At 47.5% G+C, this 13983-nt stretch overlaps 1 protein-coding gene across 2 annotated transcripts in view; it reads left to right on the top strand.

The window, feature by feature from the left end:
• Positions 1-12809: 12809 nt before the first annotated feature.
• Positions 12810-13983, top strand: part of TUBGCP5 (tubulin gamma complex component 5) — a 52685-nt gene continuing 51511 nt past the window's right edge. For both annotated transcript variants that reach the window (XM_037053822.1, XM_037053823.1), the window contains exon 1: positions 12810-12977. In XM_037053822.1, coding sequence (XP_036909717.1) covers positions 12832-12977 — 146 coding nt within the window. In that variant the 5' untranslated portion in view covers positions 12810-12831. The remainder of the gene's footprint in view (positions 12978-13983) is intronic.

Here is a 13983-nt window from a genome sequence, read left to right as displayed (position 1 = left end):
CCAAGAAGACAGCTCGATCCGGAGTGGAACCATAGAAATGAAGAACACGTGGCGGGTTAGAAATGAGGGGGGGGGTTGGGAGGAGGAGAAGGGGGGAGAAGGCACAGAAAATAGCATAGATGGTAGGCAGAAAATGGATAGGGGGGAGGGCGAGAATAGTGGGGGAAATAGAGAATCCAAAGAACTTGAGACACGTGGTCATAAACTGAAGGGGGGAAGAGGGGGAGGGGTGTGCAGGGTGGAGGGGAATGAAGAGGAGGAATAGAACAACTGTAATGGTATAATCAATAAAATATATTTTTGAAAAAAGATCTGGATCCCCTTTAAGTCCATTAAATAAACGAGTTAATTGTTGGGTAGATATTCCAAGGCTAATTCACACCTAGTTGATTGCTCCCGGGAATTGTTGGAGGCAATTAAGAGTCAAATCCTTGGGTGGATCATTTTGAAGGACTTGAGGCTGAATTGTCCTATTAAAAAAGAATATAGTCTAAATATTTCCAAGGTTCTGACTGCTGGATATTTTCTGGAGCGATTACTAGCCCATCAGAAGCTACAGAACTTTTAAGAAAAGGAGCAGTTTTTGGTAAAATATCTTGTGAAGGAGCTGGGATCAGGATGTCATTCATATAATGATAATTGAATTAGGAAACTGATCTCTTACTGGCTGAATGGCTATATGAACAAAATGCTGGCAGATAATTGGGTTGTTAAGCATCCCCTGAGGCAAAACTCTCCATTGAAACCTCTGTAAAGGCTGAGAATTGTTAATGACTGGCAGGAAAAATGGAAAGTGCTCGCGATCCTTTTCTGCTAAAGGGACTATAAAGAAACAATCCTTTAGGTCAATTAAATGTGGCCAGTGCTTTGGAATGCAAGCTGGACTGGGGACTCCCGGCTGCAGGGGGCCCATAGGTTGGAGGGATTCATTGATCTTTCCTAGATCATGAATAAGCCTCCATTTGCCAGATTTCTTTGGTACAACAAAAATAGGCATATTCCAAAGGCTGTTAGAGGGTTCAATATGACCTGCTTCTAATTGTTGTTTAACTAAGAGGCAGGTCTGTTCAAATCGCTCTCCTTTAAGTGGCCACTGATCATCCCGTACTGTTAGAGGAAATTGGCAGTTATTTTAAAACATGGCACAGCACCCAGGGAATGATTTGTTTTTTTTTTTCCTTTTGTTTCTTGCTTGTCCCTGAGAGCCAGAGACAATGATTGCTAGAGACAACATTGTGTCCCTGTGCTAGAGATGACATTGTGTCCCTGTGCTAGAGATGACATTTCGCTTCTGTAAGCTGCTTCTGGCTTTCCCACCAGAAGTAATGGTCTAAGTGACAGACCACCCCTCACCCTATGTAAGCAGTTGCTCCCCGCTGATCGGAGCCCAGAATTTGGAGACTGACTCCTCTGGGTCCACGTGCGTAAATAAAGGAACCACTTTGCTTCCTCCGGTGTTTGGCCTGAGTTCTTCCCATAACAATACCAGTGTATTAGAGAGCCAGGTAAGTGGTAGGGGAGTTATAAGAGCAGTGGCCACTAGGGAAAATGCGGCACAGAGATTTGCATCGCCCACTGACTGAGACCATGGCCCCAAATATTAAGGGCCATAGGCAGGATATATGGTCGAATTCTCCCTACCTGTCTGTCTGGTCCATAACACTTAAGAGACCGTACACTGACTTGCTGTTGAGAAATTCCTCCAACCCCTGTTACAGGCATCATGCTGTCTGTTAGAGGCCATTCCAGAGGCCAAAACTGATTTGAGATAACAGAGATGTCAGCTCCCATATCTATGAGGCCATGAAACATTTTATCCTTTATCTTTATCTGTGAGATTGGTCTATTTAATTTCATTGATTATGTCCAAAAAATTGATTGATTGTCTGTACTACCGAAGCCTCCCTCTCCCTTCCCTGAGATTATTCTCCCTATTCTGAGTCTCTGAGATTACGTAGGGGAGTAGGAGCAGCTGGGCAATACACGTTGGGGCCGGAATAACATGATAGCCAGAAGCTTTAAGTGTGATTTTAATTTCCCCTTGACAGTCTGAGTCAATGACCCCTGGCTGAACAAAAATGCCTTCGGTAGTAATACTGGATCTCCCTACAATTAAACCAACCGTTCCTGGGGGTAGAGGTCCCCAGACACCAGTGGGAGCTACAATTCCTTGATCCTGTTCCTTACAGATGAGCTCGTTGGTGGTGACCAAGACCAGCCCTGTGCTTCCGAGGGTGGCTGCACCGGGCCGCAACCTGTGCATGTCCTGCGTGTCCTGCATTTCCTGATGCTGATTGCCGTTCTGAAAGCTCCACCTGGGGTTGGGGGCACTGGAGTGGGCACCCCCCATAAGTTTCCCTGAATAGGCTGGCCATTTTTGGCAAATCTAGAACGGCATTCCTTTGCCCAATGTTTGCCTTTGCCACAGCGTGGACAATCCTTTCGGGGAACCTTGGGATGACCCTTTCCCCTTTCCGGTGTGGATGAACGGTCCTTGCGCAGATGACTAGGCTTTCTACAGTTGTAACGTTTGAGATCTCCTTTAATTGCAGCAGCCAAGAGAGAAGCCTTATGCTGCTCTGTGCCGACATCTTGGCAAGCTTTGATAAACTTACTGATGATGTCTTTGGTGGAATTTCGCGGGGGGGTCCTCTAACGGTCCTGCAGTCTTTGTTGGCATTTTCGTAAGCTAGTTGCCACAAAAGAGCTTTGGCTGCTCTGTCATTATCTATTTGCCTTTCAATAGCTTCTTGGAGGTGATCAATAAAGTCAATATATGCCTCCAAAGCACCCTGACAGATATTGGTAAAGGAAGATGTTTCCCTGGCCTGAACATCAGGCACAGCTGATACAGGGGGCAGCCAAGGAGGGGCAGGCAAAACAAGATTTGGGATGGTGTCCAGAACTCAAAGTGTACAGGAATATTGCAGGAAATATTAAGATGTCCTCACCCGCCCCNCCTCCCCCCCCCCCCCCCCCCCCCCCCCCCAGGTATCAGTTGGGAGAAGGGACACATGGAGCAGGGCCACTAAGAGCTGTTTTGCATAGCAACAGTTTGGCAGCTAACCTCTGGAATGGTCATTTAACATGTCTATAACCTTTAACTGGGCTCATAGATGTGTTAAATAGCTGTGGCCATGCTTTGAGCCAGGGAGAAGGGAGTGGCTTCGACCCAGGATGTAACTGGGGGCTGGTCCCCTGAGTTACAGCGCCTGCGTTGAGAACTTGGAATGGATTGGCTCTAGGACAAGGGGCCACACTTGCCCAGGGGAAAAAAGGAGAGGCACGCTGTTTTGGAAGAGGGCAGACGCAGCAGCCATTGGAGGGAGAGCCATGTGGCTTTAGCAGAGTGAGGACCCCCTCTTGCCCAGGTGAGGGCAGAAAGCCACACAGTTTCAACTGTTAGGACCCCCTCTTGGAGTCATGAAAGAGAGAGCCACGTGGTTTTGGCAGAGTGCAGACCCCCTCTTTCCCAGGTGAAAGAGAAGACCATGCAGCTTTGCCAGAATGGAGATCCCTGCAGCCAGGTGAAGAAGAAAGACACGCTTTTGGTGGAGTGCGGACCCCTGCAGCTTTGGTAGAAGAGGCTCATGCAGCTTTGGCGTGCTCCCTTTGGCCGAGTGGCCCGGAAAGCAGGAGAGACTTTGACTGGAACTTGGTACAAAGAACTCTTGCCAGTGGAAGGTCCCGCAGGACTTTGGATTAATTGGAGATCCTGCCTGGACAGGCGACACAGCTCATGTGCCAGTGACCTGAAAAACGGACGTGTGTTCTTTTCCTGATTTACGAGATCCGGAGTTGGGACAGTGGGAGAAGGGAGTGCTCTGTGTGTGCGTGCGTGCGTGCGTGTGTGTGTGTGTGTGTGTGTAGGTGTATACACTTAAAGACTTTGATATTTTAATGAAGGCATTAGGCCTGAATAGCATTATTAAATAAACATTCGTTTCCTTTTCACAAATCTCTGGCATTGAGAGATGTCTTTCCAATTGACAGCGGACAGAAGAGCCCAGTAGATATTAGTGTACTGTCCTTGGGAGGGGCCCATTTTCTGTAGCAGTTTTCTGGCATCACTCGGTGGGCCAAGTATTGCCCCTCCTTGGACCTCTGTTCGGTAACACGGACTTCATGGCTCTGAGAGCAATTTGAGCACTTTGACCATAAGCATGAGGGTCAAGCCTGGCTTGAGTTGCAGCAGTGGCAAAATCACCAGACCCAAGCAGCGCAGGGAGGGTGACAGGGTTATTCATCTGTGCATTCTCAGCCGCTTGGTGGCTGGCTCACTGAGAGTAACTCTGAATGCCAGACCGTGAACTGAGCTGGGGTTAAGAGTGTCCTGGCAAGGGCAATCCAGTCACAAGGGGCCATTTATAGTTGTCAGTGGTGGCTTGACATAGCCTGTTAAAATAAAGAGACTTAACTCCATTTTCTTTAATGCTCCCTTTTAGATCCTTGTAAAGAGAAAAAGGAAGGGGCTCATGGACATTTCTTTGACCCCTGCCCGTAATGGGGAAGGCTGAAAGGACATCTAAATACCCAGCCTCTGCTGCCTGTTGAAGGCATCATCACATGGCCCTAACAGGATATCCGTCTGAGTTTTCTGGCTCCCTTGATGGTAAGTAATCCTGTCAGGAGGAACTCTCCCAGGGTTGACGTAAGGAACGATGGTTATGAAGCAGGTCCTCGGGTGGTGCCATAGGCAGAGCTTTCGCAGCTGGTTCTTCTAGTTCATCACACACAACTCCTCTGCACTAGACCCTTCATCCCCCCTTTTGACTGGTTCCGATCTCCCAGCCCATATGGGCAGGAGAGCTTTCCTCACTAGCCCCCAAGTTACTAAGGTTTGAGTTCTGATAGAAACAGACATCTTGTAAAGTTCTTAACCTATTGCCTACTTCTTCCCAGGTCTTTATATCTGAGGTTCCCTCCTCAGGACAAGCAGGGTAGTGTTCCCTTATACTTTCTAAAAGCTGAATGAGATGCTCTTCCTTCCCCTTGTAACCTACTCCCCTGAGGAGCTGCCGTAACACCCTCGGATAAACTTCGTGCTCTTTAGACGAACCGGAGCCCATTCTTGCTATTAAAAGGCTCTTTTTTACATTTGATTGTCATCTTTTCAAATTCTGCCACCTGTGCTGAACCCTAACTAGTTAACTATGGAGGGATACAGTGTGTGGGTCTAGATGTACTGTTGGTGAAAGACAGTCAGGGAGAGGGGTACCAAACTTTCTGAATACCCTTACCCCGCTTACGGGATTCAGGTTCTCCCCCAAGTGTCTAGGACTGCAAGGCGGGGTGGCTCATAGCACTAGGTGACCAGCCTTTATATGGTGCTTCCCAGAGGATCCAGAAGGTACACTAAGCAGTGTTGGAGGTCCCTATACGGCCCCTGCACCTCTCGAGAATTGATCCCAGACACCCTCGCGAGGTTCCGACTCATGTGGGAACACCTGATTCCTCAGGCTGAGTGGAGGAAGTACCTTTTGTCTTTGGAGTTCGGCAAATGCCAAAAGCTCTGATGCAAAACCTGGGACCAACACTAAATTCTTCTGGAAAGTGATCTTCAGAGTCTAGTTGAAACCAAAACGCTCATTCACTATCCCCTTTTCCTTATGCAGGTGGGTGGAGGGAAAAGGCGAAATCGAAAGGACCGCGAGAAGCGGCTTAAAAGAAAAAATTTGCTGAGGTGATTGTAAATTGTCCTGTAATTATTTGACTTTTTAAAGCCAATTAAAGGGACAATCTTTGCCCTTTCTCCCAAGCCTAGACTTACTTGAGGGTTGTGCTGCGGGGGTCGGCTTGTGGGTATTTTCACAGTGTGCCTCTCGCTCCGTGGACTTTTACTTGCAGCTGGGAGAAACCTAGCATTCTAATCTGGTCCACACACCAGCTAATCCTGTCATGGGTGGATTCCAGCGGCCAGTGCCCTTGAGGCTTTTAAATCTCGACCCGTGCCCACCAGGTTGCGGCAAATGCTTGGGAGACAGAGCAAGGCTCCTAAATTATTAAAGAAGGTACAGTTGCAAAGCAGTCACAAGAGAGTGTGAGCTAAGAAGAAAGCCCTTATCCTCTGAAATCCAACACACCCTACAACATTCCCGAACAGCACTGGGGGCCGTCGGCCCTTACCTGGGCTGACGCATGCACTCCAACCAAGTTGGTGTATCGTCCACAACGACGGCTTGTGGCCTCTGGGTCCCTGTTCTGGGGGGCCAGCTGTCATGGCCCCCGCAAGTGGGGTCCATGGCATTGTAGCTGAAACAAAAGAAATTCACACGGACTACCGAATCCTATGGGAAAAAAGGTCGAACAGCTTCTCTCTCAAGGGGAGAAAAAGCTTCAACCCTTGCTCCAATGAGCTTTTATTGTCTTACTGGGTACATCACATGAAGGGCCTCATTAACTATGTACAAGTTAGCTTTAGGTGGTTACCTTTTACAGAAACTAAAGGAGAGGATGCCCATAATCACAACACAGAAAAGGAATATTTGCAAATGAAAAGGCAAAAGTGGTTGATCCGGTTACACTGGTCCTTGGAAGGTTTAGCATGGTTTTCAGGAAGTTACTTTGCAGTAAGTGTTTGCCACTGGGGGATGGGCCCACGCCACACAGAATGGTCCCCTACATGACCCTGCAACTCAGGCATGTGCCCTGACCCTGACCAGGAAGTGAACCAGTGATCTTTCGCTTTACGGGATGATGCCTTACCAACTGAGCCACACAGGCCAGGGCTCCTATCTCTCCCTTTAATATGTGAGTTTTACAAGTGTAGGATTCTGCCTCCGACTTGTTCTTAGGTTCCTGGAACAGAGTAGACACTACATATTTGTTGAAGAAATCAGTCTGTTCACCCTGACCGGTGTGGCTCAGTTGGTTGGGTATTGTCCTGCATTAAAAGGTCGATTCCTGGTCATGGCGTGTGCCTAGGTTGTGGTTCGGTCCCCATCATGGTGCATGTGAAAGGCAATGCCTTGATGTTTCTCCCTCACATCGATGTTTCTGTTCCTCTCTTTCTCCCTCCTGATTAAGAAAGTTGAGAAAGGAAACTCTGCCATCCTTCCCACCCTGTGGTTCCTCTCTGCCCTCTGCTCCTGCCACACGCACACAGGGAGAATTGGTTGCCCTGCCCTCCCTGGCTGTGGCATCTTCCACACATCCGTTACAGAGTAACAGTACCTTCCTGTTCATTAGCTTTATTTACACGTAAGTTGGCACGATGTAAAACCCACCCATGGTGAATGTACAGGTCCCCAGATCTTAGTAAATATGCCACCATGCAACAACAGTCCAGTTTCAAAACACTTTCCATCCCCTGAAGGATGAAGGATGCCCCAACCAGTGGAGCCAAGCAGCCTGGGCTGTATGTTCAGCCTGAGCAGATGCTGTCAGTTTTTCAAAGTGGCTGCACCACTCACACCCATCAATTCAACATGTAAGACTTCCAGCCCTGGCTGGTGTAGCTCAGTGGATTGAGCGCAGGCCTGTGAAGCAAGGGGTCGCTGGTTCGATTCCCAGTTGGGGCACGTGCCTGGGTTGAGGGCCAGGTCCCCAGTGGGGGACACATGAGAGGCAACCACACATTGATGTTTCTCTCCCACTCTTTCTCCTTCCCTTCCTCTCTAAAAATAAATAAATAGAATATAAAAAAAAACCATGTAAGACTTCCATCTGACCCTCATCCTACCAACACTTGGTATTGTCTGTTGGAGTGATTTTGATAACTGATTAATAGGATTGCGATTTTAGCTTGTATTCCCCAAAATACTTATGGGTTTAGCAGTTTTTAATAGGTTTACTGGCATTTCAATATCCCATTTATTGAAATATATTAATTAGTTCATATTAGAGAAAGGGTAGGTAAATTGGCTAGAACATCGTCCCAATATGCCAAGGTTGCTGGTTCAATCCCTCCTCAGGTCACATACAAGACTCAACCAATGAATACGTCAATAATGTAGAACAACAAACCAGAAATTCTCTCTCTGCCCCATTCTCTAATATGAACTAGTTAATACATTTCAATAAATGGGATATTGAAATTTATCTACCCAGCTGGGGCTCACTATCCTCTTTTGTGAAGTAATGGTTCAAGTCTTTTGTCCATTTCTCCGTTGGGTCGTCAGTCTTTTACTTGTGAACTTGTAGGAGTTCTTATGTATTCTGGATATAAATACTGTGAGAAATGATGTATTACATGTATGTTCTCGGTGGCTTACCTCTTCTTAACAGAAATTAAAGGGGATGGTTCTGCATGGTGTGGGGAATGCAGCCCAGCCCCTGATTCAGAAAACTGATAGGGAATGAGGTCGGCACACAAAACCCACGCCCACAGATAGGTTCTCCTGTGGGGAATCAGGCCTGCATTGTACCTAGGCTGCTTTGAGGTTTGCTTTTGCTAAAACTCCCTCACCCTGAATTGAGGCAGGAAATACTTACTGCATATCTCAAAAGTAACTTCCTAAAGTCCCTGCTAAACCTCCCAAGGATGCAGTTCAACCACTTTTCCCCCTTGCACTGGCAACATCCTTTTCTTTGAAGTAATCAGTGACACCCTTTCCTTTGTTATCTGTAAAAGGTGATCACCTACAGGAAACCTGTGCATAGTAAACAAGGACCATCCTCAATGTAATGTACCCAGAAGAGCAATAAAATCCTGTCCAGGCAAAGGTCAGGTGCTCTCTCACTCAGAGAGTGGCTGTGCTGTCTCTTTTTCTCCCCAGGACTCTGCAGTCCTTGTGAATGTGTTCGTTGCAGCCACAACACACGGACCCCATGGGCTGGGTGAAGGTATTGTTACTCTGTAACGGATGTGTGGGTTCACCAGCCAGGGTGAACAAAAATACCCAGCCCAGGTTCTGGGGAGCATCCTCAAGCCTATCCAAAGATTGACTGCTTGTGAAACAAAAAGCTTCACTTGCACGGTTGGAAGACTTCTTAAAAGAAAGTTTATGGCCCTGGCTGGTGTGGCTCAGTGGATTGAGCACGGGCCTGTGAGCCACACAGTCGCGGTTCGATTCCCGGTCGGGGCGCATGCCTGGGTTGCGGGCCGGCAGGGACTCACAAGAGCATGCATTGGTATTTCTCTCCTTCTCTCCTTCCCTTCCTCTCTAAAGATAAATAAATAAAATCTTAAAAAATCTTTAAAAAAGATTAAAAAAAAAGAAAGTTTATGGAGACAGCATGGCCAGACAAAAAACCGGATGTGAAGTATAAATGGGTATAAATGGCCAGCAGCAGGGTGGGGGGTGAGGGGTGGGGGGTGGGGGGAGGCTGCATGTGGGCCTTCTTGGAGTTGAAGGGCTTTTCTTTCATTCTTTTTTAAAAAATGGAATGTGTAGGGGTTACAAGGTTAATGAAATTACATAGGTTTCAGGTGTCCAACTCTGTCCTTCATCACCTGTGTATTGTGTTTTCACTATCCAAAAGTCATGTCTTTTTTTTTTAAAGATTTTATTTATTTATCTTTAGAGGGGAAGGGAAGGAGAGAAGTATCAATGTATGGTTGCCTCTCATGAGTCCCCTGCTGGGAACTGGCCTGCAACCCAGGCATGTGCCCTGACTGGGAATCAAACCACGATCATATTGTTCACAGGCCCGCACTTAATACACTGAGCTACACCAGCCTGGGCAAGTCATGTCTCTTTCTATCACCATTTATCCCCTCTTCTCCTGCTCATGCCTCCCCCCACCCCCACTTCCTTCTGGTAATGACCATGCAGTTGTCAACCAGGGGAGTTTTTTTCTTAATCTCTTCTCATTTTCAACCAACTCACCTACCCTAGCCCCTGTGACAGCTATGAATCTCTTTCTTTTTTGTTGGTTAGTTATTTTGTTCAACAGATTCCACATACAAGGGGCGGACCAAAAAAATTTGGAATTATCTTCTACAGGGCAGGCCCCTTGTAATACAGGATTGCCCCCTGCCCCAGCTGTTTTAGAAATCCATTTGTATCAGTGTACCAGCTGGTGTTGTGAGAGGCTGTGTTTGGCTTCAGTAGAATATTTGAAAGGAAGGTGGGGCATGGTGGTCATGGCCATTTCACGATGGGTGATTTATGAGTGTACCTGCACACAACGTACTGAGTGTTCAGCAGCTTTTGATAAAAAATGGCCTGACCCCTGTGCCCCATCCTCCTTATCACTGAATCTCTCCCCAAGTGACTTTTTTGTTTGTTTCCCTAAATGAAAAATGTCCTCAAAGGGAAATGTTTTCCCAATGTGGAAGAGGTGAAATGAAAAATAGCAGGAGCACTAAAAAGCAACAAGATCAATGAGTTCAAAAACTGTTTTGAGCCTCGGAAAAAAGCCTCCATAGGTGTATTGCATTAAATGGAGAGTACCCTGAAGGTAACTGAGGTTTAAACATGTAAGAACAAATGCACAATTTTTAATAAATAAATTCTGGGATTTTGGGGGTCCCCCACTCATATAAGTGAAATCTATTGTTTGTCTTTCTCCCACTGGCTTATTTGACTTGGCATAATACTGTCCGTGTCCATCCATGCTGTTGCAGAAAGTAAGATTTCCTTATTTTTAACAGCTGAGTAGTATTCCATTGTGTGAATGTACCTCAGCTGCTTCATCGACTTTCTAACTGATGGCACTTGGGCTGCTTCCAAAATTTCAGCTACTGTAAGTCACGCTGCAATGCACACATGGGTGAACATATTCTTTCAAATTAGTGTTTCAGGTTTCTTCAGATATATTACTGCTGCAACCAGCACAGAGTTGGGGTCCCTGAGTGGGGGCCATGGGAGATTAAGACACAACAGTTTAAGGAAAAACAGGAGCTGGGCAGGATGCTGTCCTCTGATGGAGAGACAATGAACCACGAATACAGTCTCTATGTTTATTTTATAGGGGTTGGTTAGATACAGCTCAAGGATGTTTTCTAAACTTGGGGAAACGCTGCAGGCACAGACTGTTCCATTCCCAGGCTATCTAACTGATACATGTGTTTCCTGCAAAAGTTACAGTGCACACAGTTGAAGCTTGCCGCTATCTATTTCATTCTCAATCCCCACAGGTTCTGGCTGTGTTGGCTGCTGGTTTGATTTGACTTGGAGATGCAAGCAGCCAAGCGCAGCTTTGTTAAGCCCTCAACCTTGGCTATGACTCCAGCCTTCACCATCCCCCACATACTTCCAGAAGTGAAATAACTGGATCATAAGGCAGCTCCATTTTTTAAAAAATATTTTCTTTTTAGAGAGAGGGGACAGGAAGGACAAAGAGAGGAAGAGAAACATCATTGTGTGGTTGCCTCTCATACGCCCCCTACTGGGGACCTGGCCTGCAACCCTGGCATGTGTCCTGACTGGGAATTGAACCAGTGACCCTTTGCTTCACAGGCCTGTGCTCAATCCACTGAGCTACACCAGCCAGGCAAGGCAGCTCCATTTTTAATTTTTTGAGGTAGCTCTATTCTGTTTTCCAAAGTGGCTGCACCAGTCTGCATTCCCACCAACAGTTCGCAAGAGTTCCCTTTTCTCCACCTCTTCACCAGCACTTGTTTTTTGATTTACTGATGATGGCCATTCTAACAGGTGTGAGGTGATATCTCATTGTGGTTTTCATTTGCATTCCCGTGATGATTAGTGACATTGAGCATCTTTGCATGTCTATTAGCCTTTTCTATATGTCAAGTACAAGTACTGGAAAGAAAGCTGTGAGGTGTTTTGGAAGAACTTAGCTTGGCTACAGGTAATGGGGGGAGGTGAAGCAGGGCTCTTCTATGATAGCAGTCTGCAGGAAGAAATAGTTACTGCTTTTGATTGGTTATAGGTAAGAGTCACTAAGTTCACACACACGTGGGATGTGGTGGCCATCCAGTGGCACTGATTCACAGCTCTGACCTAGGTTTACAAAGGTGAGCGTTTTTTTGTCAGTGGCCCACATTTAGTACAACCTGGTCAAGTATCCCTGTCTCTTCTCTCACTTTCCAGATGCTGTAATATAATTCACAACATTCCGTAACTACAGGAATGCAATGTAATAAACCATAGAAAAACCTAAAAGATCTGTAAAAGAAAAACTATAGAAGTCTATGTAATAGGCTTCTGAATGGTTATGAGCAATACTTAACAGAAACAGGTTAGAGCCTGGCTGGTGTGGCTCAGTAGATTGAGCGCGGGCCTGTGAAACAAAGGGTCCAGGTTTGGATTCCCAGTCAGGGCACTTGCCTGGGTTGTAGGCCAGGTCCCCAGTCGGTGGGGAGGGAGGTGCAAGAGGCAACCACACTTTGATGTTTCTCTCTTTCTCCCTCCCTTCCTCTCTCTCTAAAAATAAATAAATAAAATTAAAAAACTAAAAACCTCAGAAGAAACAGGTTAGAGGTAGCGTGTTAATCACGAAGAGGCAGGTTTGTCTCCTAGGGGGAAATCAAGTCCTCCACCGTTGCTGACAATCGCTGCAGTGCGGGCCACGCAGCGTGGCCCATGCAGACAGGGTAAACTGAGAGCTAACTAGAGACCACCTTCGGAAGGACGAACAAGCTTAGAGAAGGACGGACAATTGCCATTTTCTGGTACTTGAAAAGGCAGGTGCAAAAAGGAACACTGAATGACAACTAACCGGCTGCTCTGAAAACATCCGAAGTTAAAATACCAACCAAGGTTTTAATCCGATGTACAAAGCCACCTAACTCCTAAAGGTACCCACGTAAGACTGGAAAACGCACACGGCAGCCATCAACCAAGTTGCGACTCGCATCTCGGGCGGTCGGGGGAGCGCGAGTCCTCGCGAGAACTGTCTCACCGTCATCCTCACGCGCAATGCAGAGGGGGCGCGAACTCTCGCGAGAGCGGCTCAGATTTGGCGCCTGGGAAGCGGGGAAACATGGCGCGGCTGGGCCAGACCTGGAGCCGGCTGGACCGGCACCAGGAGCTCGATGTGCGCGAGCTCGTGCGCCACGTGGCAGGACTCCGGGATGAGGCGGACCCCAATTTCCAGCTCTGTCTGAACTTCGCCTGGTCCAACTTCAGGTGTGAGGCGGGGCGGTGGGCGGGGCCAGGAAGGGGTCGGACGTGGTCAGCGCCAGGGTCGGACTGGTGTCCACGGGGCCCGGTCGCCGGCTACACAAGCCTGCGGAGACCCGCTGCGGGTCATGCGGGTCATGCGGGACCCCGTAGGCGTCCCCCGCTGCACCCAGTGCGGCACACAACGCAGCGCGCGCGCGCGCTTTTGAATGGATGGGCCAGTGAGGTTTAGGGTAGAGTGATGGTCGCGCCTAGTTTAAAACGGCGATCTCAGGGCGCCTTGTCCCTGCTGGGGTCGCTCCAGACCGTTCACCCCTGGGTCTCCTTTTTCCTTCCACGGAGGGTTGAGCAGGACACGAGGGTCACTTGTGTGTGGCGGACTGCCGCCTCCTGCCGCGCACTCCAGCCCGGAGGCTTGTCCCACCATGGGGGTCTGTTTGGGTCATTTCTTATTCCAACATCTGGAACAGTTACTGCCATATAGTAACGAAGCTGCCCCTACTATCTCTAGTACAATTTCGAGATTTACGGTACGTAGTTAGATACTTGGGTGAAGTGGGAACTCCTATTTTTATTTGTGGACGATGAAAATTAGACAGCACTCTTAAGATAATTACCTGGAGACCTGGCTAGTGTAGCTCAGTGGATTGAGCGCGAGCCTGCGAACCAGGTGATCGCGGTTCGATTCCCAGTCAGGGCATATACGTGGGTTGCAGGTCAGTTCCCAGCAGGGGACACATGAGAAGCAACCATACATTGATATCTCTCTCCCTCTCTCCTTCCCTTCCCCTCTAAAGATAAATAAATAGATAATTACCTGGAATGGAATTTTACCACTGAAAGTATGTTAGTTGGCCTTAATACTCTAACCATGTAATTTCAGTAGAAATCTTGAGGACTAAACAGTTTTGAGTAACCTTGAGTTTCACCCTTAATGATCAACTATAAAGTGCCTACTTGGTTTGCAAAGACTAACCACTGAGGTAAAAGCCCGCCAAGTTTCTGAAATAAT

The sequence above is a fragment of the Sturnira hondurensis genome, unplaced genomic scaffold (genome assembly GCF_014824575.4).
Source record: "Sturnira hondurensis isolate 20B ecotype Veracruz unplaced genomic scaffold, ASM1482457v3 Scaffold0007865, whole genome shotgun sequence".
NCBI lineage: Eukaryota > Metazoa > Chordata > Mammalia > Chiroptera > Phyllostomidae > Sturnira > Sturnira hondurensis.
Note: the sequence above shows the minus strand (reverse complement) of the source record. Positions and strands in the feature narration are given on the sequence as shown.